At 44.9% G+C, this 27,946-nt stretch overlaps 2 protein-coding genes across 9 annotated transcripts in view; one reads left to right on the top strand and one right to left on the bottom strand.

Annotated features, from left to right (window-relative positions):
• The first annotated feature begins 3,656 nt into the window (after positions 1-3,656).
• Positions 3,657-5,169, top strand: LOC138636014 (fatty acid-binding protein, intestinal-like). Its single transcript, XM_069723792.1, has 4 exons — positions 3,657-3,786; positions 4,115-4,287; positions 4,558-4,665; positions 4,779-5,169. The coding sequence occupies exons 1-4, from the start codon at positions 3,720-3,722 to the stop codon at positions 4,827-4,829; spliced, it is 399 nt and encodes a 132-aa protein (XP_069579893.1). The 5' UTR covers positions 3,657-3,719; the 3' UTR covers positions 4,830-5,169.
• A 6,204-nt stretch (positions 5,170-11,373) lies between these two features.
• LOC138636025 (RNA-binding protein with multiple splicing-like) overlaps positions 11,374-27,946 on the bottom strand; it is a 35,800-nt gene continuing 19,227 nt past the window's right edge. The window contains exons 5-10 of one of the 8 annotated variants that reach the window (XM_069723814.1): positions 26,604-26,754; positions 24,656-24,783; positions 23,945-24,024; positions 21,963-22,026; positions 14,649-14,768; positions 11,374-13,991 (exon numbers count right to left, since the gene is read on the bottom strand). In XM_069723814.1, coding sequence (XP_069579915.1) covers positions 14,754-14,768; positions 21,963-22,026; positions 23,945-24,024; positions 24,656-24,783; positions 26,604-26,754 — 438 coding nt within the window. In that variant the 3' untranslated portion in view covers positions 11,374-13,991; positions 14,649-14,753. Of the gene's footprint in view, positions 13,992-14,648; positions 14,769-21,706; positions 22,027-23,944; positions 24,025-24,655; positions 24,784-26,603; positions 26,755-27,946 lie in introns of those variants that run through there. The other 7 variants (XM_069723813.1, XM_069723812.1, XM_069723816.1 and 4 more) reach the window with 7 other exon arrangements.

The following is a 27,946-nucleotide window of genomic DNA, read 5'->3' on the forward strand; positions in this document are numbered from 1 at the left end:
AGTTCAAGACGCAGAACGTGAGAGAAAATAAGGGCTTTCGCGGTATTTGGAGCCGAATTGAAATCAAGTCACTCGCGCACTTGCGGAGACGTGTGGACCCTCAGAGAAAGACTTTATTCACCTGCATAAATCATGAGATTTGTTGTTGGGTTTTTTTTACATGCAGGATGCGAAGCTCCGACTTCATGCGAGAAGACGCGTTGACACCGCTCACATTCGCCCGTACAGACACAGGCACTCGCGAAGTGCTTCGGGTCACTCTTTCCTAATTTGGATCAATTATCCCGTTTCCCTCGCGCAGACGCGCCGTTTCTCTTTCAGCATAATGTCGCCGGCTGTTTGTCAGCGTCGCATCACGCTCCCGCTTTCTTCATCATCCGTGCACGTTCTCGTCCGGGTGACTTGAGTGCCAGCTTCCTCTGCTGTCTGAGGCTCATTTGAAATTCAAATATTGCCTCGTTGTTGAGCCTCAATAATATTGACTTTCACTTACTCTCCAGAGGCACTGTGATATTTTTAGGCTGGGATTGTGATTTTTTTTTTTTTTTAACAGTATGCATGTATGCATCTGGGACTTTTATGGACTCCAGGCGGTGGTAGGTTTCTTTATTTCTCTGTGAAATACCAACCAAAGCTCACTGAAATTTCAGATTTACCTGATGTAATTAAGAGATAAAGTACTTCTTATGGGACTGCTTTAAAAATATACATCTCCATCTGAATAATGCAGATCTTTATTTATTTTATTTTTTTTAAGATAATTGAGCCAAAGGGATCGCTCCCAAAAGTGAAACTCCTTCAAGGGTTAACCTAAATCTCTGTTTGCTGAGCAGATTTTGCAGCGTGAACATGAGCAGCTGTCAGACAGTGATGCACATGCTGCAGCTGCACCAGGTGTCCACTAGATGGAGCACTACGTCTCTCAAGTTTCTCATTACAGCAGCATCACTGACATTTTTTGCCTATTGTGCATCATATCTAAGACATACATATACATACATATATATATACACACACACACACACACACACACACACACACACACACACACACACACACACACACACACACACACACATATATGTATGTCTTAGATATGATATCCTTGTCCTGATTAGATAATTACAATTGTACAATGATTGTACAATCAGGACAAGGATGAAGTCATATGTTTTCAGGGACCAATCAGAGTTTGGCAACGTTTAAATCAAAATGTAAAGACACTAGCATGTCAAATCAAATCCTCGCGTGCCTAAAGAAGCAGATTGCACAAAGTTCTTCAATTTTAAACTCCCAATAAATAATCACTTTGATTGCTGCTTAATTGGTCGTGAATATTCAGCGTAATAGACACTGACATAAACCCTGAAACCATTTTCACAGAGGTGAATATTTTAGGATTATATCAGTGATTTATGTTCTGATGATCAACAAATTACAAACTATTAGACTAACGGATGAGAAAACAAATTGTTTCAGTTCTGCTCAAGTTATTTAAATTACACCGAGTAAACAAACCGAACATCCGACCACCAGCACAGGAACCTATATTATTATAAAAGATCACGGGCTGTAAATAAGAAATAAAAGATCAACACTTTCGGCCGCATCTACCGAGGATTGAAGTGTCTGTAAACGTCAGGCTCGTATGACCATCCTAACTGCATTTTGATTTTAGGGTGTTAAGAATAATAAGAGTAATCGAGGCCAGCGGGGCGCAGAAATATAGGGGAAACCCTCGCAGCCCTAATTACACGTTTGAAAAGGGAGTCATCGGCGAGTTAGATCAGTGGGTGGAAACAAATTGTAAAATCAAGCCCTCGAGAAGCAGCGAGAGATCTCTCCCCGGGCCGCGTCGGCGACACACCGATCATAAACAACATGGGGGAGACGGCGGGCAATAAAAGCCGGCAGATAAAACTATTATTACGTCTCATCGTTCGCCACGTCGGACGGACTTCACGACTTCATCCTGCGGAACGTACTTTTATCAGGAGAGCCCGATGAAGAGGCAAAGTACGAGCTGTCTTTTAATGACAGCTGTAAAAGGGATCGACGGGATAAATCACAACGCTCTCGTTACCTTAAAAGTGACATTTAACCTCAGAGTGATAAACCGCGAGCAACCCCGGTTTATAGCTGTTGTGTTAATTTGATATTGTATTTATATTTTTTTACTGTTATTTTATTGCTTTCCTGTATCGATAAATGCTGCCGTGGCGAAAACATTTCCCCGTGGGGTTTAATAAAGTACCTACCAACCAACCAACCAACCAACCTACCAACCAACCTACCAACCAACCAACCAACCAACCTACCAACCAACCAACCAACCAACCAAACCAACCAACCAACCTACCAACCAACCAACCAACCAACCAACCAACCAACCAACCATTCAGTAGGAAACTTAAAACAGGGGATTTAAAGATCTCTTATTTGAAATATTGTGTTTACCATCCGTGCTGCGGGGCCGCTGACAACATCACAACTTGTATTTTCCGTCGGTGTTGGTGAACACAGGAGGCTCATTAATCAGATAAATTGAACCCAGATCTGAAGCACCCCCCCCCCCATGCAGATTCATCCTCCAACCATCTTTTTTTATAAACAACAACATCCGTCACGCCACGTTTCACTGACTGCCGTCGTTCCTCCTGCAGCTTCCATCCCGAGTGGATTTCGAACGAGGCGCAACGAAGTCAACGTGGAAAGTCCCGACTGGTGAAGCCTCTGGCCGTAGATTCTGGTTTTGGACAAATCTGGAGTCTGAAATGAGGATCGATGAGTCGGGAGGACCGGATGGACGGAGTCAACTGAACGACCCTGCAGCCGCTCTGCTGGCGGGAGATGGAGAGGCAGGAAAACACCGACAAGACTCGTGCAGGCGGATCTCGCGCGCACGCACACACACACACACACACGCACGCACGCACGCACGCACGCACGCACACACACACACACACACACACACACACACACACACACACACACACACACACACACGCAGAGCAGTCTGCTAAGTGATTTTCACAGACATGTCTGGAACTGTCACTAAAATGTGATGGGAAAAAAAAAAAGGGGGGGGGTGGCACAGATTTGACATGAATTACTGTGCTGAAACTTTTGCAGACACGCTGGTACTGCTCTTCCAACTCGATTAAATGAAAGCTCTCGGTAGAAAGTATATATTTTTTTCTTTCTTCCCCCTTTGGGTCCACTATTACACTAAGAATACCAGCTGAGGTTGTCACTGTCGAGCAGAAAGACATTTTCATGCCAAGGCACAACGCAGGGTGACAAAGGAAAGATTGAGCAACAGAAAGGGTCTCCGTTGAGTGTCCTGCCATTGGGCAACCGCACAAACACATCATGCTTTTTCCTTTTTTCCTTCTTCCCACAGGACGGCGCGACAGTGCCCGACCGGGCCGGGTTCCCCAAAGGGGAGTCGCAGACCCGCGGTTATTTATCAGCGTATCCTCGAGGTCGTGCGGCAATCGCCCTACGCTTGGCACACTCTTCAAATGTCCACATCAGCAGACAGATAATCAGCGAGATAAAGAATAACATCTTTCAAACTCAAGGAGGAGGAGGGAGGGGGGGGGGGTGATAGTGACGGGGCAAGGGTGCGTATAAATGCAGGAGGCCGGTGGGCATTCGACAATCTCACGGTCTTTGTCAGAGAGCTTCACCGGCAGCCGCCTCCGACCCGACGAGCCATGACGTTTAACGGAACCTGGAAGGTCGACCGCAACGACAACTATGACAAGTTCATGGAGAAGATGGGTGAGTGTGAGAGAGAGCACGCGAGTCCCTCCGTTAATGGGTGACTCGAGTCACGCCGTGTTTTCTTTTCCAATGCTCTGGCCTTATCAGCTGGTTTATGGAGGGCACCGTCGTGTCAAGGCGTTTACACACAGTTTGACGGGGAGGTTTAATTCAGCCGCAGCAGCAGCATTCTTCTTTGGTCCCGGTGTAATACTCGGGAGACTTTTAGATCAATTGCAAATTTACTTTGTAGTCGAGTGTTTTAATATCATCCAATAAATGCACACAAATAAAAATAAAACAAAATCCTGCAACACGTTTCTGTTGGTTTTGTTGTTTACAAAAGACATCAACATGGTGAAACGCAAGCTGGCCGAGCACGACAACCTGAAGGTCACCTTCGAGCAGACCGGAGACAAGTTCCACATCAAAGAGTCCAGCACCTTCCGCACCACAGACATCAACTTCACCCTGGGAGTCCAGTTCGAATACAGCCTGGCTGACGGCACTGAAGTCTCCGTGAGTGCCTCGAAGTGACTCACCGCGTTTCTGAAGCAGCAGAAGTCGGTTCGGGCGCTCCTTTCGTAAATAGTTTGCGTGAGGGGAAAGATTGACGGGTTCGCCGTTCGTAGGAAAAGCGGACACCGTGGCCAACTGAAGCTGCAGCTGAAAGCGATGGAACAACTCCAGAGAATAATTACTCGCAGAGCTGGAGCGCGTACGGCAAATGTACACAAATGTGCTTCAGACCAGCTGTATTGTTTGTTTTTTGTTTTTTTTTGCGCCCAGGGCTCGTGGGAGATGGAGGGTGACGTGCTGAAAGGCAAATTCAACAGGAAGGACAACGGCAAGGTCCTGACCGCCACGAGGGCCGTGGTGGGCGGAGAGCTCGTGCAGGTCAGTCGGTCCAGATGTCTCTCATCAATGCAAAAAAAAATGTTAATCACTGCAGATTTGTGTAAATAAAAGTCTCCGCGAACCGGTCCCGCCCTTCTGTCTCTCCCCTGCAGAGTTACAACTACGAAGGGGTGGATGCGAAGAGGATTTTCAAGAAGCAGTGACCTGGATACTTGACTTCAGATGTTACTTTTGTATAGATGACACAATACGGATTTTTGTTTTTCTAATGATGGGACATGGCCGAGTCGAGCGTATCCTAAAGACGCTTGATGACACATACATCACAAGGTTGTCATTTTAATAGTTTACAGAAACATTGTGACACTACAGCTGTATTGAATTGAGTTGAGTTTGTCTTTTCAAAATAAAAGAAGGAAAACAAGATCAAACCAATCTGTGAACCATCCTCTTTATATACTTGGGAAAACTAACAGCTGATTCTAGTATGTGGAGCCGGGAAGTCAAGTAAATACAAATAGTTGGAGTGTGTGTGTGTGTGTGTGTGTGGGGGGGGGGGCATCACCATGACAACCAAAGACTATTTAAAACGGGACTTTTCACCCGGATTACAATAAGTATATTTTCTCACTTCCCTCTACTGACATGTGGCCTTTCAAACAATTTTATTTGGTTTTGAGATATTCATCTGACTCTATTAGCACCCGAATACAATAAGGGTGACTGGAATTTCCTTTGAATTTTTTTTTTCCTGCATTGAAGAATGTCATTACAAATAAAATTCAACTTCCCACCCAGAACAGACGTCACTGCTGAATTTTTGTTTTTGTTTTTATGTCATTTTAAATGTTGTGAGCAACACCAACAAAAGTCCATTAAATTCTGATTTCGAAAGATGAAAATGAGGGAAATGTGGTCTAACACGATCATGTTTGGATATAACTACAAGTCAGTGAGACGCTGTTTCCTGTAATTTGGGTGAATAAATCCATGAAACATGTCTCAATCACAGAAACTTGACTTCCACGCACCGTTAACTGCCTCAAAACACCAGCAGTCACAGACTGAAGCAGCAAAAGTAATGATCCCTCGCAACATGAAACATATTAGATGTTGATAAGCGTTTTTAAAAAGCCGGGAAATACGTACAATTTGCACCCAGTGGTTCTGCTGTACAATCTTTTAAATAAACAAATAAATCATAAAACAAACTTTCACGTGTCACTCAAGTCTAATGTCGGTGTTATTAAATGCATTGCATTAAATATAAATGAATCAGACTTTACACCTGCATGTCACGCTGCCCGTTATGTCATCACGATGGAGCACAAAGGTCGCCGCTGGTCGGTGACTTTTTATGAGCGTCGTAAGATCATAATGGCGCTTGCAACATTTCGGCCTCCGCTGCGGCGGTGACCTCACGGAGTTCTGCCGTCATGTGCCGAACCTTGAGATCTATCTTCAGATCACCCCGGGGAAATTCACCCCGTGATGGGCCTGTAGAAATATAGCAAACAATGCAATTCATTCAAGAGGGGAAAATCCTTTCAGTCAGGAGGGTGGAGGGTGGAGGGTGGGTGGAGAATACGAGTTGGTCTGCAATGATCCTCTCTGACCACAAGAGGGCAACGTGTGCCTGCATTTTAAATCAGAGTTGCACAAATGTCAGCCACTGACAGTATTATGTAAAATGTTTTAGAAACTCTTTTGTATTGGAGGGGGGGGGGTGCAAAACCCTTCAGGTCAAAAAAAGAAGAGATAAAGCTGCAGCCTGATGCTGCATGATTGAAGTCAGCGATGTTACATGTGAACCAGTTACTGCTCACGATGTGCTGGAAGAGTACTAATAGTAAGTCTGGAGGATCCAAGCTGCCTTCTTTCATAGGGGAGTCACTATGGCGACGTTAGTATCCGTCATGCTGTGAATGTGAAATATTATAAAAGACTAATCCTGCCAGTACCAAATAAATATACATATAAAAGGTTATTCAAATAAAGTAATGAATATTCAGATGCTCACTTTAAAGATGTAACAAGTTGACTTCATAGTTGCGTTAATTAGGCACAAAATGAAAGGCGCAATCTTACAGCCACGGAAAATATTATGTCAAATATTATAAAAAAAACTCTTTTGGATTAGCAGCAAAACACTTTAGGTCAAAAGATACAGCTAAAGCCTGATGAAGTGGCTTCATAATTAAAATATAGTTGTATTTAAAGCAATAACTGGGGTCAGTAATGTTACATGTGAACCAGTTACTGATTTGCTGTAGTATTAATAGCAGCTCTGTTCTCCAGAGGTCCAAGCTGTCTTCTACATAGTGAAGTCACCACGGCGATCCGAGCGTCTTTCATGCTGCATGTGGGTTGGGAAATAGTATGGACGACTATTCCTGCCAGTAGGAACAAATATTTACGAACCGTCGGTTATTCAAATAAAATTGCTTCAGATCGAATGCAAAAACTTAATCCGGGTAAAGTTTTATCGTCACGACACGATTGCAGCGACGGACTGATCGTTCCCGAGCTCGACCACGCGAGACGTGAACAAGCCGACTCGATGCGCGACCGATAACCAACAACCAGAAAGCGTACCGTCGTCCCGACGGACGCCCCGCCCGCCCAAATCTGGACCGCCACGGACATCGATCGGCCGCGGCTCCCCGCCGAGTCCTGAGTGGCACCCTCTTTCATGGAGGTAAAAGCTTGCCGCGCACGAGGCTAATCTGGGCGGAGGCAGGGCTGCTTTGAACACCGGTTTTCCCCCCGAACCCGCCGCGGGGAGGGGACGTCCCGCGAGACCCTTCAGACGCTGGGAGGCTGAACAGATTTTCGAGCGAGGGAAAAAGGAGGGCTTGGCGGGCCTCCGTCCTTTGTGTTCAGATGCGCGGTCCAAAGTGATTCTTCATGCTTTCGCATTTTTAAAATCGGCGACATCGTGAGACACATCTATCCCGCTGATACTCGCGTACAAACGGGATGATCAGTCAGTAAAATATCATGGATTGTAACAGATTTAAGGGCCAGCAATATATGAAATAGCTCAGATTTAGATATTAAACTTAAAAGCAGCGGCATATAATGAAACGTAACTATCGGCACTGTCGTATTGCGACTTTTTGCTGTCGTAAAGAACGCGTTTTGTTCATCCAGCGCTGATTATGGGAGTCTACTGTAAAATGAATGCTGTAATGTCACTGTGCAACCATCGGGAAGCGCTGTGGAGCTCTTTACTTCCTGGGAGAAAAGGTCCTCAGTTGGTCTATGATGTCATCCTCGAGTCGAGTTATCGTATGACACGCACCCTATTTTCACAACAAAAAGAAACACGCCCGCGCGCACGCGCACCGATATAATTATCGGATCTCAACTCAAATTATTAAAATAATATGTACTTATCTGGAGATCTGGCGGAGAAGGCTGCAGGAGCATGAAATCAGTGAGAAACAGAAAAGTCGTGGGAGAGTGAGCCCTCGGTGTTTTGATTGCTGTGAGACAGGAGGGCGCTGAGGGGGGGGGGGGGGGGGGGGGGCACGGGGTGGGGAGAGGGCCCACCCAAGGAAGCTGCAAGCTGTGGATGAGACCAGAGAAGGATGAGGGGGGGAAAAGTAAGACGAGGTAGACGGGGGGGGGGGGGAAGACAAGAGAGCGTGGGGACAAAGGGAACACGGAGAGGACAGCGCAGGAAGAAAAAGCCACTCCTCGCCCCCCCCCATCCCTCCCTCCCATCCCTCCCTCCCTCTCCCACTCTCTCCTCTTCTGCCCTACCAGCTGTGAAATCAAATTCACTGACTCACTCCGAAGGCGTCGGCTTATCTGAAGGAGTAACGATCACAAAAGACACGGACGAGCGCGGCGGGGAGTGTCGCGGCTTTTGGTTGGGCAACGTTTCCAAGAAGACGCGGTCCCGTTTTGGCCAATCGCTGCCCAGACGATGACTGTGCAGGCCTCTGCAGACAGACGCATCCTCCCGGATGATGACTCAGGAGTTAGTCAGTGCCGAATACCGTATCAGCAGGGGGGAAGGGGGGGAGGGGGTTTGCATGATTATTCACGGGGAACAACGGAAGAATAAAGTATTTTTTTCTGATTATCTATACGTATTTTGGGGTATTTTCTTTTTTTTTTTTATTGGCCAGCTATTTTTGTTTTAGACAGGAGAGAGCAGAGGGTGACAGAAATCCAGTCATCTTCAACGCCTCTTCGGTACGAATGAAGGGAACCGAGTCGTCCTTTTCACTCCCAACTTCACGTGAGCGGTGAGAAGAAGCCGGTCGCACCAGGTGGACGGTCAGTTTCCTTAAAGGCAGATTGAAAAGGATTTTTTTTTTTTTTGTCGATTGCTTTTTGAAAACTCTCTTATTTAAAAAGTTTGCCCACCTCGATAAGTGAGACAGAAGGCAAGAGTGGGAACGGTTAGCACAAAGTGACGTGTGAACTACAGATTTGAATCTTCAAAATCGATTAGTGCATGTGACTTTCGTTCTTCCTTATTTCTTACCCCTTTTTTTTTTTTTTACTGCCGCCTGCTTGTAATGCATCACTCCCATCAGAAGGTGGCGGTAATGCGCCTGAAAGCTGCCTGCCAGCCGCCATTAAATAAACACAGGGGAGGGGGGGTGGCAAATATTCCAAGAAAAATCAGAACTAATACTTAAATTGATCCATATCTTACTGTAACTTAATAGTGAGTTGATGTGGGCGATGACGTCATTTATCTCTTAACTTTGCCAACGACCTAAACTCACTGAAGTCAATGGATAGAATTGAAAAGCCAAAAAAATGTCTGTTGCTATATTTCCTGCCTTTTTTTTCCCTTTCTCGTTTTGTTTACTTGAATGTTCCCGTTTTAAGTGTTATTTTTCCACGACTATCATCTACTAACGTTTAAACATACCCGTGTTTTCTTCTCCATCTCTTCTTCGTTGGTTACTGGCAGACTACCGACACTAACGGTGCACACCGCCACCTGCTGGAAGCTATGTGTGTGTGTGTAGGCCTTTTTATAGGCCTTTTAAACAGCAGACATGATAACTTCAGTTTTAATCTAATGACCATCTTAGTAACTTGCATTTCTCTAAAAAAAATGATAATGATAATAATAATAATAATAATTGGTAATAATGATAATTATTATTTCAAGGGGTGCTCTGATGAAATTTAGGTCTACTTGCTAAAAAAACAAAAAAACATTTTTTTTTTTAAATGACAAAACCTTCAAGGAACTAATGTTTTAAATACACGAAGAACACCGTGAATCTTTTAGACGCTCTTCGTGATGTTTTGTCAATAATTTCACCGCAAGAAAACCCCCCGGGTGACGTAGTTTGGTGGAGGAAAGAAGGCAAACCGAAGGGACCGATTGTCCCAAGCAGCGGATGGAATCCAAGGCAGCGGGTTTTGGAAATTGAACTCCGGTTTCGACTGTTTGCCAGACGCTGCTCAGCGAGAGGACATTCTGCCGCTGGAGGAGGAGGACGAGGACGAGGACGAGCGAGAGGCGGGGGGGACAGAAAACACCTCTTTAATGGACTTGTCAAAGGGAGTAACACCATTACCAAGTGTTGCCAGTTGGGTGTATGCATGCATGCACCCAGATGAATATGCACACTTGCACACACACACACACACACACAAACACACTCTGCTCTGACACCCTGCATGAACACCACCACCCCTCCCACCACCACCACCCCACCCCCACCCCCCACCCCCGGGCGAGGACGAGTTGCATGTCATGTGAGAAGCTGCTGTGTGCCACCTGGTGTGACCGAGCAGACGGAGGAGAGCGGAGACAGCGAACGGATGAAATAAATTGGCTTTGGCCTCTTGTCTCAGGAGTAGCCGGTCCCCCCCCCCTCTCCCCCCACCCCCTCCGGGTTGGACGGGCTATTCTTACAGAGGGCAGCGAGAGGTCTGCAGCTCCCCCGGCACACAAACCACTTTATAGGATCCCACACCGTGTTTCGACGCTCTCCTGGGATCGAGTGGGAAGGAGAGGAGGGGGAGGAAGGAGAGGAGGGGGGGGGGGGAGGAAGAGAGGTGTTATCCAATGACAAGTGTGAGAGAGAGAGAGAGAGAGAGGAAATGGGAGCTGCATGCAGGTGGATTTTAAAAAAAAAAATTTTTTATGTGGGTATAAAAAGGCAACTTCTGTAAGTGCAGGAATAATGACCATATCCAGTCTTAATTCTCTTTAATACGAAGGCCCACAGCGACACCGCTCAGGAGGGAAAGCCGCTTTAAGCCTCGCATTAGCCGACGCAGGGTTACTTGGCCGTTTCCGAACTTCCCAAAGCGTTTCATTTTCTTTTGCATTTTCCACACCACATTTGTAAAACGCTATTCATTTTTGCGGTTCACGTTGCAAGACGAAGCGTATTTCGGGAACCTCCGGGGCGACCGACTGTTCTTCCCGCCGGCGCGTCGCCGTCGGTGCGCGTCGCCCTAAAACGGAGGAACTATTGAGTTTGCCGTCGTGACGTCACGTTCGAGTAAAAGCGAAAAAGACTCGGCAGAAACGCGATAGCACAACAGCAGCTCAGCGGCTCCGTGGACATCTCTCTCGCACACTTTTTTTTTTTAGTAACTGACTGGAGGTTAAATATAATTGTGAGGCTGTGAAACTTAATTTATTTCTATTTCATCTGTAATATTTTGATTTTGAGGGGGGGGGGGCCCGTATTTCAAATATTCTTCATCTGGTTAAGAAACATTCAGAAAATAAACATGTCATGACAGCGGGGATAATGTCAATCTTTAATGGCAGATGGCCTGAAATGTCTTCATTTTAACATTTTCATAAAAACTTCTCATTTTGATCACCTTTTTTTTTTTTTTTTTCTTTTGTGTTTCAAACAAACAAACCCCTGCAAATCACGGAAATACAGTTTCTCCTTACAGCGGCCGAAGTACATAAATATCAACAGTACTGTATGCATTGAGAAAAAGAAAAAGAAGAACACACACATGCCGTGAACATGCACAGAAACACACACACACACACACACACACACACACACACACACACACACACACACACACACACACACACACACACACACACACACACACACACACACACACACACACACACACACACACACACACACACACAAAGCTACACACACGTTATACTGAAACAAGTTAAAGGAATATTTTTCATTGACAAAAGGAGGGATCATCAGATAAATTTCCAGGAACTTCTGTACCATACTGCTGGCAAAACACAAAAAGATCCATTCGTTCCAAAGAGCATTTTTTTTTGTTTGTTTTGTTTTGTTTTTTTTCTTCCTCTGGATTTCACAGTGAATTATGTAGGTAAAACAGTATTCACACATCACGTACAGTTTGTTCCAATCGGACCGATACGAACCAAAAAAAAAAAAAAAAAAAAAAAGAAGTTCTAGAAAATTAACCAAATGAATATAACAATTAAACAATAATACTTACAATGAATTATATGATGGGCATCTTCTAGGAACTTTAAAAAGACAATACCCATAAAAACACACGCGCACACATTTTTATAAATACTTGTTCTAATAAATCTGGTGCCGCACTCGGCTTAAAAAAATGTCGGTAAAAGCAACAAAACAAAAAAAAACGCTTCAGAAAATCAGTTGATATGATATATATGATGCATATTATCATTATTCGTTACAAACACCGACTACTGTATACGATTCAACCAGTCCACAGCTGGGCTAAACATTACAGGGAACATTGTTTTTCTTACAGTATCTCAGTTTTTTTGTTTTGTTTTTTGTTTTGATTGTCACATCACGGTGAAATGTGACTTAGCCTCATCAGAAAAGAAAAAAAAAGAATCAGGCGTCTGTTCGCGCACAAACGCGACATGAAGGAGAATTTCGGCGTCAAAATGTCACCGAAATGCGATCAGTCGGTGACATGTCACACGGCGGAGACGTTATTGCAGGCCCAGAAAGACACAAGATTACAAAAGATTATTTTTGTTGTTTTTTTTTTGTTTTTTTTTAGTTTCCAACACTCCAATCATCGCTATGTAAAATTCAAACTTTACAAAAAGCAGGTTGAATCACATCGGCTCCCTAAAAATAGACAAAAGAGACAAATTGCTTTAAGTGAATATCCTTTTTGGATGCAGAGTGGCTCTTTGGAGTGACACCAAAAAGGGACATGCAGCAAAAAAAAATAATAATGTCATACTTCATAAGAAATCAGACTGAGGACTACAAAGCAGTCAAAAATGGAATAATTCCACCAGCCTAGATTGCTCTCCAGTGTGTAAAAAAAAAAAAAAATGCCTTTGGTCTTTTGTTTCTCTATACTGTGCTGCTGTCCTCCCGCTACGCGGCGAAGGAGCAAAAAAAAAAAAAAAAAAAAGTCCTAATTATAGCGGAGCTGGGTTTGCCTCGTGTCTCTGGGGTCGCTCTACCTTCACCGGCGATGGCTTATTCCTGTCGATGCCTCTTTCTAACACATCCGATTACCTCAAAATGCAAAAAAAACACAAAAAAAAAACCCGACGAGAGCTGGGACCGGGCGTGTCCCGCCACTCGGCGTTCGCGTCGCCGCACGGCCGACCGGACAAGAAGGGCTTCCGCGTTGAGCTTTCGTCGCACGAGCGAGCCGCTTATTTTTATTTTTTATAACAGCACAAAAAAAACCAACATAAAAAGGGCAAAGAAAAGAACAGTATGAAAGATCCTCACACACTTTTAGCACAACAGAAACCAGTCGAAACAAAACCATTTCAAACGTCGTCTCGATTACAAAAATACCTTTTTTGTATTTCTTTAAAATATCTAAAAATGTACAGCATCGGGGTTGTTTTTTTTTTCTCTTTTTTTTTTTGCAAAGTCATGCTTCAACATGTATTTAATAATCATAATAACATTAATATGAATGATATACAGAATAGTAATAATTATAGTCATATAACTACATTACCCAGAAGCACTTTGGCCACACTTCCGTACGTCTGGCCTTGCTAAGTGGCTGCATAACACGCGCTCGCGCTCCTTTCGGCGGGACCCCCCCCGTCTTTTGCCCCTCGCGCGCCCCCGAAGTGCAAAAGACGGGGGGACCCGATAACGTTCGGACGGGGCGAACGGAGGCGGCGCGTTCGGCGACGGTACCGGTACCTTTCGCGGAGCCGTCAAAGAGGAAGGAGGTGTTGCCAAAGCGCTGCCCGTAAAATCTGGAGTATGTAACAGTATAAAAAAAAAAGAAGAAATAATAATAATAAAAAAAAAGAGGGACATTTTGGGGAGAGGTGGAGGAGGAGGAGGGGAGGGGGGGGCTCGATGTGTGATGGAGGCTGGGGGGCGGGGAGGGGGGGGGGGTCCAGTATGTCCTGAGGCCCATGAGGATGCTGCTGCCTGAGAGAGAGAGAGAGAGAGAGAGAGAGAGAGAGAGAGAGAGGGAGGAAAAAAAAGCAACACACAAAAAAAAAGAAGAAGAAAGCAGTGAGGTTGCCATGGTTACCACACCTGAACCTTGTACACTAATGACAACACAGCGGATCACGTGGAACTGTTGCACGACATATTCTTACACCCATAAAAATCACACACACACACACACACACACACACACACACACACACACACACACACACACACACACACACACACACACACACACACACACACACACACACACACACACACACACGCTTTCATATCACAAATATCAACTACTGCGTTTCTGGTGTTTGTTTTTAAAACATTTTCAGTTGAGCAAAAAGCTCAAACACACACAGATGAAAGTTGACACCGTGTCAATATGCCTGTTGAGGTCATGTTCATTCCAGCAGATGTCTTCGGCAGTGTGACACTGTCTCCTTTAAATAAATAAAAAATAATAATAAAATATATATATATAAAAAGGGACTTTCACACCTGTTTCTGCAAATCTACACTTTTCAAATCGGACGCGGACGAGAGACCACGGGGGGGGGGGGGGGGAGACGACGCTGGCGCGGCGGGCCCGAGGCGAGACCCTCGCCCGGGGAGCCCCGAACCCGTTAAACTCACCGACGGTGCGCTGCTCCGAGAGCCGGAGTCGGGTCGGTCCTCCTGGTTTCCGACGGGACACGAGAGCCAGTCAGCAACGCCCGTCACAGCCGGCCGCGGCCACCATCACACATCAGGAACCTGAGGACACGGAGGGGACGCTTTAGAGGCGCCGGTCCAACTTTAAATTCCAGTTCTGTTGCATTGGATCGTCCGGCGTTTCTGTTGTTGCACCCGACCACTGTACGGCACACGCCATATTTGAGTTATCATGCGGTGATAGTCTTAAAGGGGTATAAGAGTCGGGTACTTTATTCAAGGACGCTCACATTTAGAGATGATTTAAAGCTAAAGAACAGCTGTGACGTCAGCAGAGGACAGTCTTGCCTCTTGTATCTCGATGCGGTTCTTTTCTCTCCACATCCGGTCGAGGCAGATGGCCGCCAACTGCACAAGGGAGTTATTCTTTCACTGTTGGAGGTTTTATTTTCCTGTTAAAAGGGGAGTTCCCCCCCCCCCCCTTCAATTGTTAAATTGTTGGGTTCCTCTCTATAACACTGTACGGTTCTGTTGTTCGGCGGTGCCTTGAGGATGGGAACGCTCCAGCTATTTACTAATGGCACTCCATAAACTCGAATAGACTCAAAAGAACCGAAACATCTGGACTTTCCTCCGCTAATATTGGGCAAGTTCCAAAAACAGGAAGCTTACACGCCCAAATGCAAAGCGGTTTTTTTTTTGGTTGTTTTGTTTTTTCCCTCGGTCCTCTCTTATCTCTGTCATTAAGGCAGGCTTAGGTTACTCAAGCGAAGTCTCTCTACAGAAATGGTCTTCACAGAGCTCCTTCAGACTCGCAGAAGACCTTGTTCGACTGTTTTGTCAGGATGTGTGAGTTCTCCCTCTGATTAGTGAACTGATTTTGACTTCAGCGGACTGCTCCTTTAAAATGACCGCTTCTTTTTTTTTTGACCAAATCTTTTCAAGCTTGAAAGCTTGGCTGTGACACAGGATGTCTTAAGTACTTATGTTAAGCTTCTGCCTAACAACCATATCTCCCACGACCACCACACACACACACACACACACACACACACACACACACACACACACACACACACACACACACACACACACACACACACACACACACACACACACACCAGCAGACCAAAGAGAAAGGTCACCACCCTCCCTCCAGATGTATCACCTAAAATAGACATCTCGTGGAGGCCGTGGTAACTTGGGACGGGACGGGACTCTGGAACAATAAACAATTAATAAACCAAACATGGCCTTGAGAGAAAGAACGAGATAGACAGACTGTTGCAGGGAAGGAAGACGGGCCGGTTTGAAACTGTTCCCTGCTCAGAAAACGGTGCCTTTTTTTAAATTTATTTACTTTTTTTTATTTTCTTTTATTTGAAGGGGCACGGCTGGCCTAGCTAATGCCCCATTGCGCGTTCAATCAGGGATGAGGGAATCGATGCGCTCTCCAGCCGCTTGGCCAAACTGATGCGACGCATACTTCCAGATCACCCTATTTGTTCTGGCTGAGACACCAAGGTTAAAGACTGAGTTGATCATTGAACATGTCTGCGCGGATTAGGAGCAGGTTTAGTGATTTGCGGGCTTAATGTGTTACAGCCAATAACTCGGGCCCGGCGCATAATGTGAGATAGGTAAACAAGCCGTGTTTGAGAATGTGGAAGGTGACTGGGTTCCTCGTGAATGTGTGGGCTGTATTTTAGTTTTTTTTTTTTTGTGTGTGTGTGTTATTGTCAACCGGGTTTCACGGAGCAAATGTTCCAGTCTGTGTTATCACTGATCCTTGATCTTGTGCTGCAAATGAAGAACAAATTTGTAATCATTTGTCAAGCAAAAATCCCACCAACTAACTGGTTTACAGCCCCTAAAATGTCCATCATTTTCTGGGTTTTTTCCAAGTTTCCTCTAACGGCAAACGAAACAAGCAATTCAAATGTGTTGACTTAGTGGTGGGAACTTTACACTATTTTCTTAAATTCTTTTTTTTTTTTTTATAAAAAATAATTAATTAATAAATTGCGCTTTTGAGGGACTAGCAGAAAATAAAAATAATTGCCAGTTCTACTCTTAAATTAAAGCTTCCTGCTGCAATATTAACACATTTTTGCGTGCTGTTGAAAAGTGACAGGATTTGCGTAGCTGCACATTTGCCTGGCGGTTATAAAATATCTACAGTTAAATTTCTCTTTCTCTTCTCGCATCCAACTTCAAAATCTAGCGTCCACTGTGACATGGTCAAAATGACATCACTGTAAAGTTGACTTGATATTCACGGTGACAAATTCCATCAGAAATAATAAGAATGCTTCAAAGGGTTGATTTTCAAGTTGTAAGTAAAGTAAAGACCGATTTTATTGTCCGATCACCAATATATATCGGTATTGAAAAGATGCTCGGGGTCGATTAGAAATATTTCTCTTTGTGTTTTTTTAATGGTTATTTATGATCATTAAATTCCCAATGACGTTTATTTACTGCTTCAGTGCATTGATGGTTCGGTGTGTACAATAAAATAGCTTGCCTCCATTACATGTCTTTGTCACTGGTGTCAAAAGTGGTTGACAATCACATTTGAAGGCTTCCTGCACGTTTGTTTTATTTATAGACCCCGTATATTCATTGGCTCATATATCGATATTGGCATTTTTTTTTTTTTTTACTCCATAATATCAGTATTGGTATCCAGCAGCACTCGGGCTCTGGTCATGAGGAAATGATCACGTGAACCAGTGACTGCCTCCTGGACGAGCTGGCGTAAAACAAAAAACAGCCTGCATTCAAAAATGGTCCGAGAGGGTAAAGCACGGTTGATTTAAGTAAGTCGGGGAGCGAAAACCCCGCGAACACACCCACGCGGTCCTTTAAAGATCTCTACCTGTGCGACATGGCCGTGAAAAAGATCCCCGTCTGAAGCCCTTGTGATCTGGAGAAAAGCCTTTAGGCCCACGGCCGTGTTTCTCGCATACCAGCGATAGCTGCTGGAGCCGGGTGGTGACGAATGCAGCTGCTGACATGTTTCATGCTCCCGAGACCCCGTTGCCACGGTGCAGTCATACTGTAAGCCTGTTTGTGTGCGAGCGTGTGTGAGTGTGTCAGCAGGGAGTGGGGGTGGAGGAATAAAGTCCCACTTCCTTATTAGTAAAGAGCCCCAGCTGGCCCTCAGCGCTCGTCCAGTGGGAGTCAGTTCAGCGTTGCTTTGGTCAGGCTATTGGCCAAAAAAATGCTCCTGAGGGCAGGCGGGTAGACTGCACGCACACACACACACACATATTCATCTCTCCCAGGGTCACACACACACACACACACACACACACACACACACACACACACACACACACACACACACACACACACACACACACACACACACACACACAAGCATGCATGATAGGGGTTCACACCCACTCCCTACTCCCTCCGACCATGTCTTGTCAGATGGAAAATCCGGATTACCTTTCCCTCCAGTTCACCGGGCATTAACGTCCACTATTAGGTTGTCTTCGGACGGAGCTCTGTGCCAGAGCATAAATGTCAAATATAATTCAGCTTCACAAACATTCAGATGAATGACCCGGCCTGAGCCTCGCCAGGGTATGACAAAAAACAACAACAACAACAACCTGCAGAATAATATGTTTTTGAAGAGCGGTTTAAACTCGAACGAGGCGGCGCGTAAAGTTTTCACATGGTACTTTCCCCCCGGAGGGGACGGATGCCAGGTGATTAGGACAAGTCATTATGGCTAAACACTGCCTCACTCTCAGCTGTTCACACATCCCAGTCTCCCGCGGTTACGCTTCCTAAAGCGAGCCGCGAGTGTTTGCCGTACGTCGGATGCCAAGACGACCGCGCCGACCGGCCACAAGCCTCGACGGACTTCGGAGCTGGAAGCCGCTTCTGAATTGCGAAGGTTTTCGCTGTCACCTTCAGTTAGTAAGAATTCAAAAGCGCTGGCTTGTCCCTCGTTTCTTTTTTCTTTTTTAATGACACACTAATAGCAGACGGATTGTACAATAGTGGTGCAACAGGCTGGAGACTTCTTCTCTCCGTCCGACCCGAGTTCAAGTTTATTCTTGTCTTGCAGCTAGAAAATGTTTCACAAGCACTTTGCTTGGAGGGATTTTGCATTGCACAAATAAGCAATACCCTCATTACAGCCAACCTCCGGGACATCCAGCAACTTGTTGACTTCATTGTACGCGTTCAAGAGACAGACCCAAAAGACACAAGGTCTGGTACAGATGAAGTGTTTGTTTGCAAAGCTGCGGAGTGTCAGGGACAAACCAAGCAGGAAGGTTAACTCAACACTGAGTTTACTGGGACGGGTCCAAGACAGATACTGGAGGGGGGCGGGAGGAGGAGGGGGGGGTGTCGTTTTACTACGGCAACATGGGTCCAGTGAGATTAAACTCACTGCACCTTCACGCTGAAGAAAGTGTAGCCTTTGTGCAGAGTAATGGACACATAAAGTAAGTGTGTTAACAGGGTCCTATCGTAAAACCACCTCTTCAACCCAAAACGCGTTGCACAAAACACACCTCCGATTTTATACCAGATAAAGTTGCTGGCACCTCCGCCGAAAACACATTATTAACACGGCTTGGGAACGTGTTTTGTAAAGAAGTGAAGTAGGCTTAGAGGCGAGGGTAAGTGATAAATGTATACACAGATTTGGACTCTCTGAGATTTTCATCTCTTTCCAGAACCCCTGCTGCTCCGGGATAATCCCGAGACCTCGGGGTGAACGCTTTCTGGGGGAGGGATTCTTTGCTCGAGAGCGGCTCCAAAGAAAAGTGCTCGCGGTGAGGTCTGTGGTTTCTTTCAGGGGAAGAGGGGCACTGTTTCTGGAAAAACACAAAGCTGCTTATTTAGGTGTAATTTGTCAATGCCGTGAGCAACGTAAACACAATTTGTTTCTCCTCCGTTGCAGCGGTAATCACACACGCACACGCACACGCACACGCACACACATATCTCTCAAACCCGGACAACAGAAGCTGACCAGAGAGAGAAAAAAAAAGAAGAAGTTATTTTTTCTGTAATTTGGATGAACTGAGTGTTTTGTTTTGTTTGCTCGTCTGCGAGAGGCCTTGTGTTCGGGCACGTCCTGACGCCGCACATGTTGTGTACGTGTATATTTCTGCCTGTAATTATCCCGATATTCTGACTGGATGTCTCGGCTTCACTTCACCCTCCGCTGCGAGCCGGATGTGGGGATGTTGTTGTTTCACTCAGAGGCTAATATCCACTGGGGCAGCCTGACCGGCCAAATGACTTCCTCCTGGTTTGATAGGGTAGTAATTATTTCCTCCAATCCCCTCCCTCCTCCACTCCCTTCCTCCTTTAACCCCACCCTCCCACCCCCCCACCCCCCCACCCCCCCAGAGACACACACAAAAAAAAAATCCCCAAAACATCAGATTACCCCGACAGAATTTCTTTCTCTCATGCAATGTATTTAAGTCTCTGGAAACAGACAAGTAAGCGATGATGCGGGGTTAGAAGGGGACAATGGAGGACCAGCACCAATCAACAGCTTGATGAATGTTAGCCTCCGTGCTTTGCCTCCCTCCCCCTCCTCCCCCACCTCCCCACCCGCTCCCCAAGGTGTTGGGAGAACATGTTTCTTCCTGTCCCGAGACATTGGGAGGGAGGTTACTGGTGACAGTGTGACTGGCGCCGCGTGGACGGACACGCACGCACACACACACACACACACACACACACACACACACACACACACACACACACACACACACACACACACACACACACACACACACACACACACACACACACACACACACACACACAGAGAGAGAGTCGGCCAACACAGCTACACAGACTAGCAGGGGATTTGTTGTGCTTTGTGGTTTTGTTTTTCTGCAAGCACAACAGCGTTCGGTTTGTCTGAGTGGAGCACACGTGCAGCGCAGCTCATGCGTGGTTACAGCTGACTCGTGTACTTATCAAAGCACTTATTAGAAGCCAACTGCTCCGTGTTCAGTCTGCGGCTCCGCCGAAATGAATTCATCCGTAATTTATTCAAAATAAAGCCGCCGCTGATCTTTTATTTTTATTTTGTTGTAATAAAGGTTCATGAGAACGGCCCTTCCGGGCAGCACCCGGTTACTTCGGCCGTTCACGGTGCATATTCCACATTTACGACCTTTTGGATCGCGTCCTGTTTACGATTCTCCGCCGTGTACTTTGTCAGAGGCGGAAATGCAAAAAAAAAAAAGAGGTTTGAAATGAAAAAATGTATTTCATCCTGCCGGGGTTTGACAAAATGACAAACACGTCTTAATATCTCCTGTTTGGTACCAACGATATTAGAGACCAATATTCAGTGTTTATTATGGCAAAGCTGCAGCGTGCGCGCAATAATAAACCTCGCATACAAGAACAATAAATATCAGGCATACTGGAGCCAATAATTTCCTCTGATCCTCCGTTAAAAAAAAAAAAGGTACCCAGCACTGTGTGATGTTACTGAAGAACCGTTTCAGTGCGAAAGGATGATTTTTTAAAAAAAATTTAACTATTAGCATCTAAAGAGTGAGATATTAAAGGTCAGGTGGCCACAAAACATGACCGACTCTGAGAACATTTCATTTGGTATCAAAAAGCAGCAGAAACACTCGACCGTCTCCAAAACTGTGCTGGAGCACAGTACTTGTACGGAGCGACGTTCTGAACGTTACCCGTCAAAGCAGCCGGTTTTCACATTTTAGTCAAATTTTGCCGTCGGTCTGCTTTACTGAAACGTCAGCGTTGGCTCTCGTTGTATATTCTGTTTGACTCGCCGCTCTTGATGCCCGAGATCAACCGTAACGTCAATGGGAAAAGTCGGCCCGCCGTACCATGTGACCCGGAGCGGGAGGAAATAATGGTGTTCGCCCCCCCCCTTTAGATTGCACCTTTCATCTCTTATGATGATGGGTGAGGAGTGGCTCCTGGTTTCGACCCGCCGTCCTGCACTTTCCCCCGCATTTACTTCTGACGGGCCATGACGCTCTCTGCTCTCCGCGAGGTTGAAGACGAGGCCGCCGACTCGGTGTAACTGCCCGTGATATTCCCGACGTATGTTTAGGAATATCTCTGCGGCTGTTTAGGCAAAGTGTCATAACATTTACTGAAGTAGTTTCATGCCACGGCGGGACGTACACTTCTTCGACACAGCGGGACAGGGTGAGGTGTGTGTGTTTGTGTGTGTGTGTGTGTGTGTGTGTGTGTGTGTGTGTGTGTGTGTGTGTGTGTGTGTGTGTGTGTGCGGTTACTCACACATACTTCAGCAGAACTGCCTGGACTTCCATCCCTGAGGAGTTCCATCTGCAGGCGGGAGCCAACGAATCTAAACACACATGGTCACACGTGAGAACAACGCCAAGTCGGTCAGACTAAATGTTAGGATTTTATTTTTTTAAATTTTTTTTTACTCATTATGGAAAGTTTCAAGGAAGACGTTTTGCAATTTTTTTTTTCTTTTTAAATTTTGGAGGACTCTGCTTATGTTGCTGAGTGTGAGATGAGAGGATTGCATACCTGCACAGGAAATATGAAGCGGCAGGTTAGCTTAGCTCCGCGTAAAGAGCGCCCCCCCCCCCCCCCCCGCTCTGTCGTTCACGATAATATCAGGAAAATCTTAATAACGATAAATTAATCAGTATTTTGTTATATTGTCGAGAATGTCTTCATCACAGAAATAACCACAACTATCATTGATGTAACTTTAGGGCCATATCGTCGACGTTCACATCATTTGTCTCATTTAACTCAAACAGCCAAGACACTTTATTCATCTTTACGCGAGATGCCAACAGACATCGATGCATTACTTGGTTGGCAATGTTGCTTTAAGTTCACCAGATGTCACGGGACTTATTTTTACTTTGCAAAAACTGCTGACATTAACTCGCAAAGCAAAAACATCGGTCTACTCTCACTGAAGAAAAAAAAATGACATCGGCTGATTAACCCGGCAGCCGGAAAGGTGAGCTGGCGTGAACATAAAATAGATTTGATCATTTAGTCGTGTGTGTGCGTGTGCGTGTGTGTGCGTGTGCGTGTGTGTGTGTGTCGTAAGACCTGTTCATGTACACATTCGTATGCCTCACATCAGCATCTGCTCGAGGTCAGAGTCTGAATTGCCGACGTTAATCACAACCCCTGACTGAAATCTCAAAGCCAGATTCTCCTTGTCAGTGTGTGCACACACATCTGATGCAAATGGGTAAAAAAAAAAAAAAAAAAAAAAATGCCGGCGCGGCAGATTCAACCTGCACTCATTTCAAATTCTGACATCATCTGAGCTTCAGCTAGTGTCTTTGCTAGAGGGTCTTTCTACCTTTATAACTTTAGTATCTTTATTATATGCGGAAATATACTCGATACTACTCTTTCGCAGAAATAAACCACGTTAGGGGACTCGGGGGGGTGGGGGGGAGCTGAAACATTTTGTGCTTAAAATTCTGCAGTATTTTAGGCTGAGGGATCAAAGCGAGCTTTCAAAAAAAAATAATCAACAGACCTTCAGAAAGAGTATGTCGAATACCGAGATTGCATGAGAGTCAGCCTGCATCAAAAAGACTTCATGAGAACAATTTCAGAAGATCAATAATGAACTCTCATGTGAACTCACAGTGGAGCTGCGCAGATTAGAAGACCTCGATAAACTGGATAATGGTTGGTTGAAAAAGAGGAGTTTAAATTAATGAGGCAGATGATGGTAAAATGATGATGCAAATATTTCAAACAGCTGGAGTTCACAGCTGTATAGACAAAAAAACAACAAACAGGTTTTTTTTTTTTTTTTTTTTTTAATCAATTACCAAAAACTATGTTCTGTGATGATCTCTTTTCTTAATATTTAATTTTTTACTTTGTAATAATATGTCATGAACTGGGTGTGTTCACTTGAGCTCGCAAACAAGCCTCAATCTGAGGAATGTTAATGACTCATTTGTAATCAGGTTTTCGAGATCAAAGCACGATCCCTCCACACTTCAAAGGATATTTCAGTTTGTGGGGAATTATGACATTTTTTGTCTAAATTTAAAAAAAAAAAAAATTCAAAAATAAAAGGATTGTTCACAATAAGCATTCACTAGAAATTCAGCAAATAACTTGTAGTAGAGTTATTTTTTTTAAAGGAATCTGTTTCAATAAGTAAATTGTACAACTGTGAGCTCTCAAAAGCGAAAGTCCATAAATATGTTTTTTATGTCTCGTCCTGCAGTTTAAGAGCGAACGTTTGGATTAGTTTAGTTTACTTCCTGGAAGTTGATGGGATCCGGTAGCTGCTCGTCTCAAGAGAAGAGTAAAGATGCCTCACACGTCTGCAAAGGATGGACTGTAAATTAAATATTTATAAACTCATTAACTTTACTATCAATGTAAAAATTCAATTGTATCAGATACCTGCTTTGGTGAACAGAGCAGGTGAACATGACTGACGAGTATTTTAGAGATATGCTATGAAATGACGGTTAAAATGTTTGCTTAAGAAAAGGTTTAAGAAAAAAAACAACACGTCAGCGCAGGAACAGATGTGTTTAGATGTTTTTGTGGGAGCTGCAACGTGTTCACATTGATATCACAGAACAACCACCAAACATAACTTGACATATGTAGAGACAGAAAATTCTCCATGCGTTTGCCTGCGCGTAAGAAAAAAAAAAAAATACAAAATCACAAAAATTCCCCGAAAATAGATTCACCTCCATGACTTCCAAACAAGTTTAACCACTCGCTATTTAGTTTATGCTTCACAGCCAATTAGTACTTCTGTAATCTGCAAAATCATACAGTGACTGGCTGGTGTGAGGTGCGTCTGTGGGATGGAGCAGAGAGGGATTTCAGCTCGGGGATAGGTGGTGGGGTGGTGGCGGTGGCGGTGGTGGTGGCGGTGGTGGCGGTGGGGGAGGCGGTGGGAGGGAGAGAGGGTGTGGGGGGGGGGGACAGGAGGCGGGTGTGCAGGTTACCTGAGCGTGGAGCGAGGAGGGGTAGGTGAAAGCGGGTGGAAGCGCCGGCGACAGCTCCGCCGGGTACAGCGGGTAAGACGCCCACACGTCTGGGCTGCTGGGATATAGAGCAGGCACTGTGAGCTCATCTGTGGAAAGAAGAAGAGGAGGAGTGGAGTGAGGAGAGTGGCTAGTGGATGGGGTGGGTGGCTAGAGAGACAGGGTGGAGGTGGAGGTGGAGGTGGCGGAGGGGAGATTTAACCGTCTGAAGTCGCTTCCTCTCGTTTCATTTCTTTAAAAAAAAAAAAAAAAAAAACAACTCGCTTAAAAACAAACACCCGCAAACAATTTGTCCAAACTTTGTTCTGTAACTAGACACAGCAGGTCTGTAAGCAGACTGTTAGCTGTAGAAAACAAATAGACCACGAAGAGGGCGAGGGATTTTTTTTTTTTTTTTTTTGCAGCCTTTTCAAAAGCCAAAAATACAACAGCGCCTGTAATGCTTTTTTTTTGTTTTACTTGCTTTTAAAGGAGGTTTACACTCCAGCAGCACAAGCCAACAATATCTTACCGCCTTACATTTGACGCAAATGCCATAAAAATACAAACAAATCCTACTCGAAGCTCAAACCTCGCAGCTTTAGCGACGCATCGTTGTTCTAACCTGAAGCGTCGAGCGCTTCTACTCCAACCTGAGCGGCGACAACTGTAACAGCTGTTATTTCCAGCCAGCACAGCCGGATGTCGTCAGCTGGAAAATGACCGGCCTCCATTCAGCGCACCTCAGTCTGAAAATCAAGCACCGGTTGTTTCGCAAAGCGCTGCGATTTTCAGCGGTAAAATCAAGACACCTTTTATCGCCGTAATTTACACGCGTGCCGCGCGAGAGCGGAAATCTCCACGGGCGTAGCAACAGTCGCTAAGAGAGGTCACTTACACTCTCGTAATCACATCACTTCAAGGGGAAATGAGAGGAAACCATCTCGGGCACGATGATTTACCGACAAAGTCGGGCGCAAAGTGACCGAGAAAAATCTAAAAAGAAAAAAAAAAATAATAATCGCACTAAAGAGCAGAGTGCACGAGTGAGGAGACGGCGTAACGCAGAGCGAGTGGACGTTTAAAAAGAAATGCAGACTCAGAAAACATTTCTTTGGCGAACCACCAGACGGCCCCGGGGTTGGAAGGAGCGTTTCTCTCCCGGTGACTGTTTATCACAGCGACGGATCAGGAAAACGGCTGATTTTAAACGTCGCTTATCAGGAAATGACAGCGATCCGTCTCTCCTGGAGATCACGTCACGGTTTCATTTCACGTTTCCTTCCATTTCCCTCTGGGGCCTCAAGTACACACTCCAAAAAAAAACACAAAAAAAAATCTAAGATAAGAGCAGCTTGGTCATTCGGGAAGAATGTAGTACCACAGCTGGCCTATGTTTAACTATCAATAGCTGATTCTTGCAAAAATCCTTAACCCCTCAGAAAAATATTTAACTAAACGGAGAAAAAGGTACACAGCTGCATTAGCAAATTCCAAACACGCCTGGTACTTAAGAGGCCTCGAGTCCAAATTATCAGAGCAGCGGTTAACTGTGAACATGCACTGTTGATGAATCATTAATCCGACAGGGGGAGAGCTCGGTATCAGCATCTTGCTTCAAACAAGCTCTTTGTCCAGTTTCCGGACAGGATTTGATTTCGGCAACGCGTCACGAAGAAGAAACCGCATTTGAAAATGTTTCGGTGAGGGATAAAACATAAAAGTAAAACGTCTCCATTTTCCACGTGCAGTCACAACAGAAGCACAACAACAACAAAAAACGCCTCTAAAAGGAAACAGCTGTCCAGGCCAGTCCAGCCTGAACGGAAGCAAGCAGCAGAGACAGACGAGGTAAAAAAAACAAAACAAAACAAAAAAAAACCAGGAGAGGAGCTCTGGGACGGGCGGACGCACGGCCGGGAGTACTCACATGGGTCCCTGCTGATGAACTGGGGCCCGGGGCTCTGCTGGGAGGGGAGGGGGTTGGGCGTGCCAACCAGCTTGTTTTTGGCCATCTTGGTGTTGGCCTTGGCGAACTCCAGCCTCAGAGTTTGGGGAATCTCTGGATCAAAACGGACCCCCTGAGATCAAACAGGAAAGATCTGTTAGCAAGAAATGAGGCTTCCTGGGAAGCGTTTTATCCACCAGCAGTCAGAGCGGTGGAAATGTACCGATAGAGATCGTTTAGTTGGACGGAGCTCGAAAAAGGTAAATATCGCATATTTCAGTTGCGCAATGGAATCAAATTCTAAAATAAATGTAACCATGAACCTTATCTTAAATTGAAATTGAGAAATAATAAAAAAAAAAAGTCACTAATCAGAGTTGTAGCTCAGTAAAAACATCATGTTCTTGAAAATAAGAAAAAAAAAAAAATCCATTGTTGCAGAATTCTTAAAAAACTGGATCCCAAAGTTAAACTGTGGATTTAAAAAAAAAAAAAATTAGGTTTCATCATCTGTTGGTAGATCAGAGTCATAAATAAAATGATTGGATCATTTGTGACCAAATGCCTGATGAGAGTCTGAATATAAATCCTGTCCTGAAGTTTTTACAGGAGGCAAACAGACTTATAATTTTCATAGAACAGCTACATATTTTCTTATCTTTTATGGCTATGATTAAAGCAGTAGTTTCCACAGGCCTTGAAGAGGTCAAAATGAAAATTCCTGGCAGTCGCATTTATCTGCAGAAATGGTCACAAACAAGATATTTTGTGGAAGCTGCCAGGAAGTTGAAAAATATTTTCAAATGGCATCGATTGCAACTTAAGACTGTAACTTGCATTAATAATGGAGGACTTGTTTCTTCTGGGAAGAAACCAACCGGCTTCCAGAGAGAAATGGTTCATATTGATGCACTTTTGAACCCTGAGCGTTTAAAGTTTCCACTTTTCCCTTGTTGTTGTTGTTTTTTTTTTTTTTTACAAGCCGATCAATTTTGGTACTCAACATATTTTCCCCTCACACGATGGTCCCTGTCAAAACATGGACGCGGGCGAGCTGTTTTATAGAGTTCTTAGATGTCCTTTCTTTTCATAGACGGTTGCTGAAAGTCGGCACCTCGGGAGACGCCGGCGTTGAGAGCGATTAAGGTCGACCACGTGAAGACTTAGGAACGATGTAAAAACACTGGACCGGGGATCATTTTGGTTTTTGGCGAGCGCGCCTGAAACAGGCCGACAAAATAAATAATTTTGCTCCCGAGTGAAGTGGTGATGTTATAAATAATAGAGATCAACTGAAAGACTTGCTGTCTCGTGCCTTGAAGTGG

The sequence above is a fragment of the Brachyistius frenatus genome, unplaced genomic scaffold (assembly GCF_029030835.1).
Source record: "Brachyistius frenatus isolate BFR_SWC_R1_liver_20210118 unplaced genomic scaffold, ASM2903083v1 Contig_345, whole genome shotgun sequence".
NCBI lineage: Eukaryota > Metazoa > Chordata > Actinopteri > Embiotocidae > Brachyistius > Brachyistius frenatus.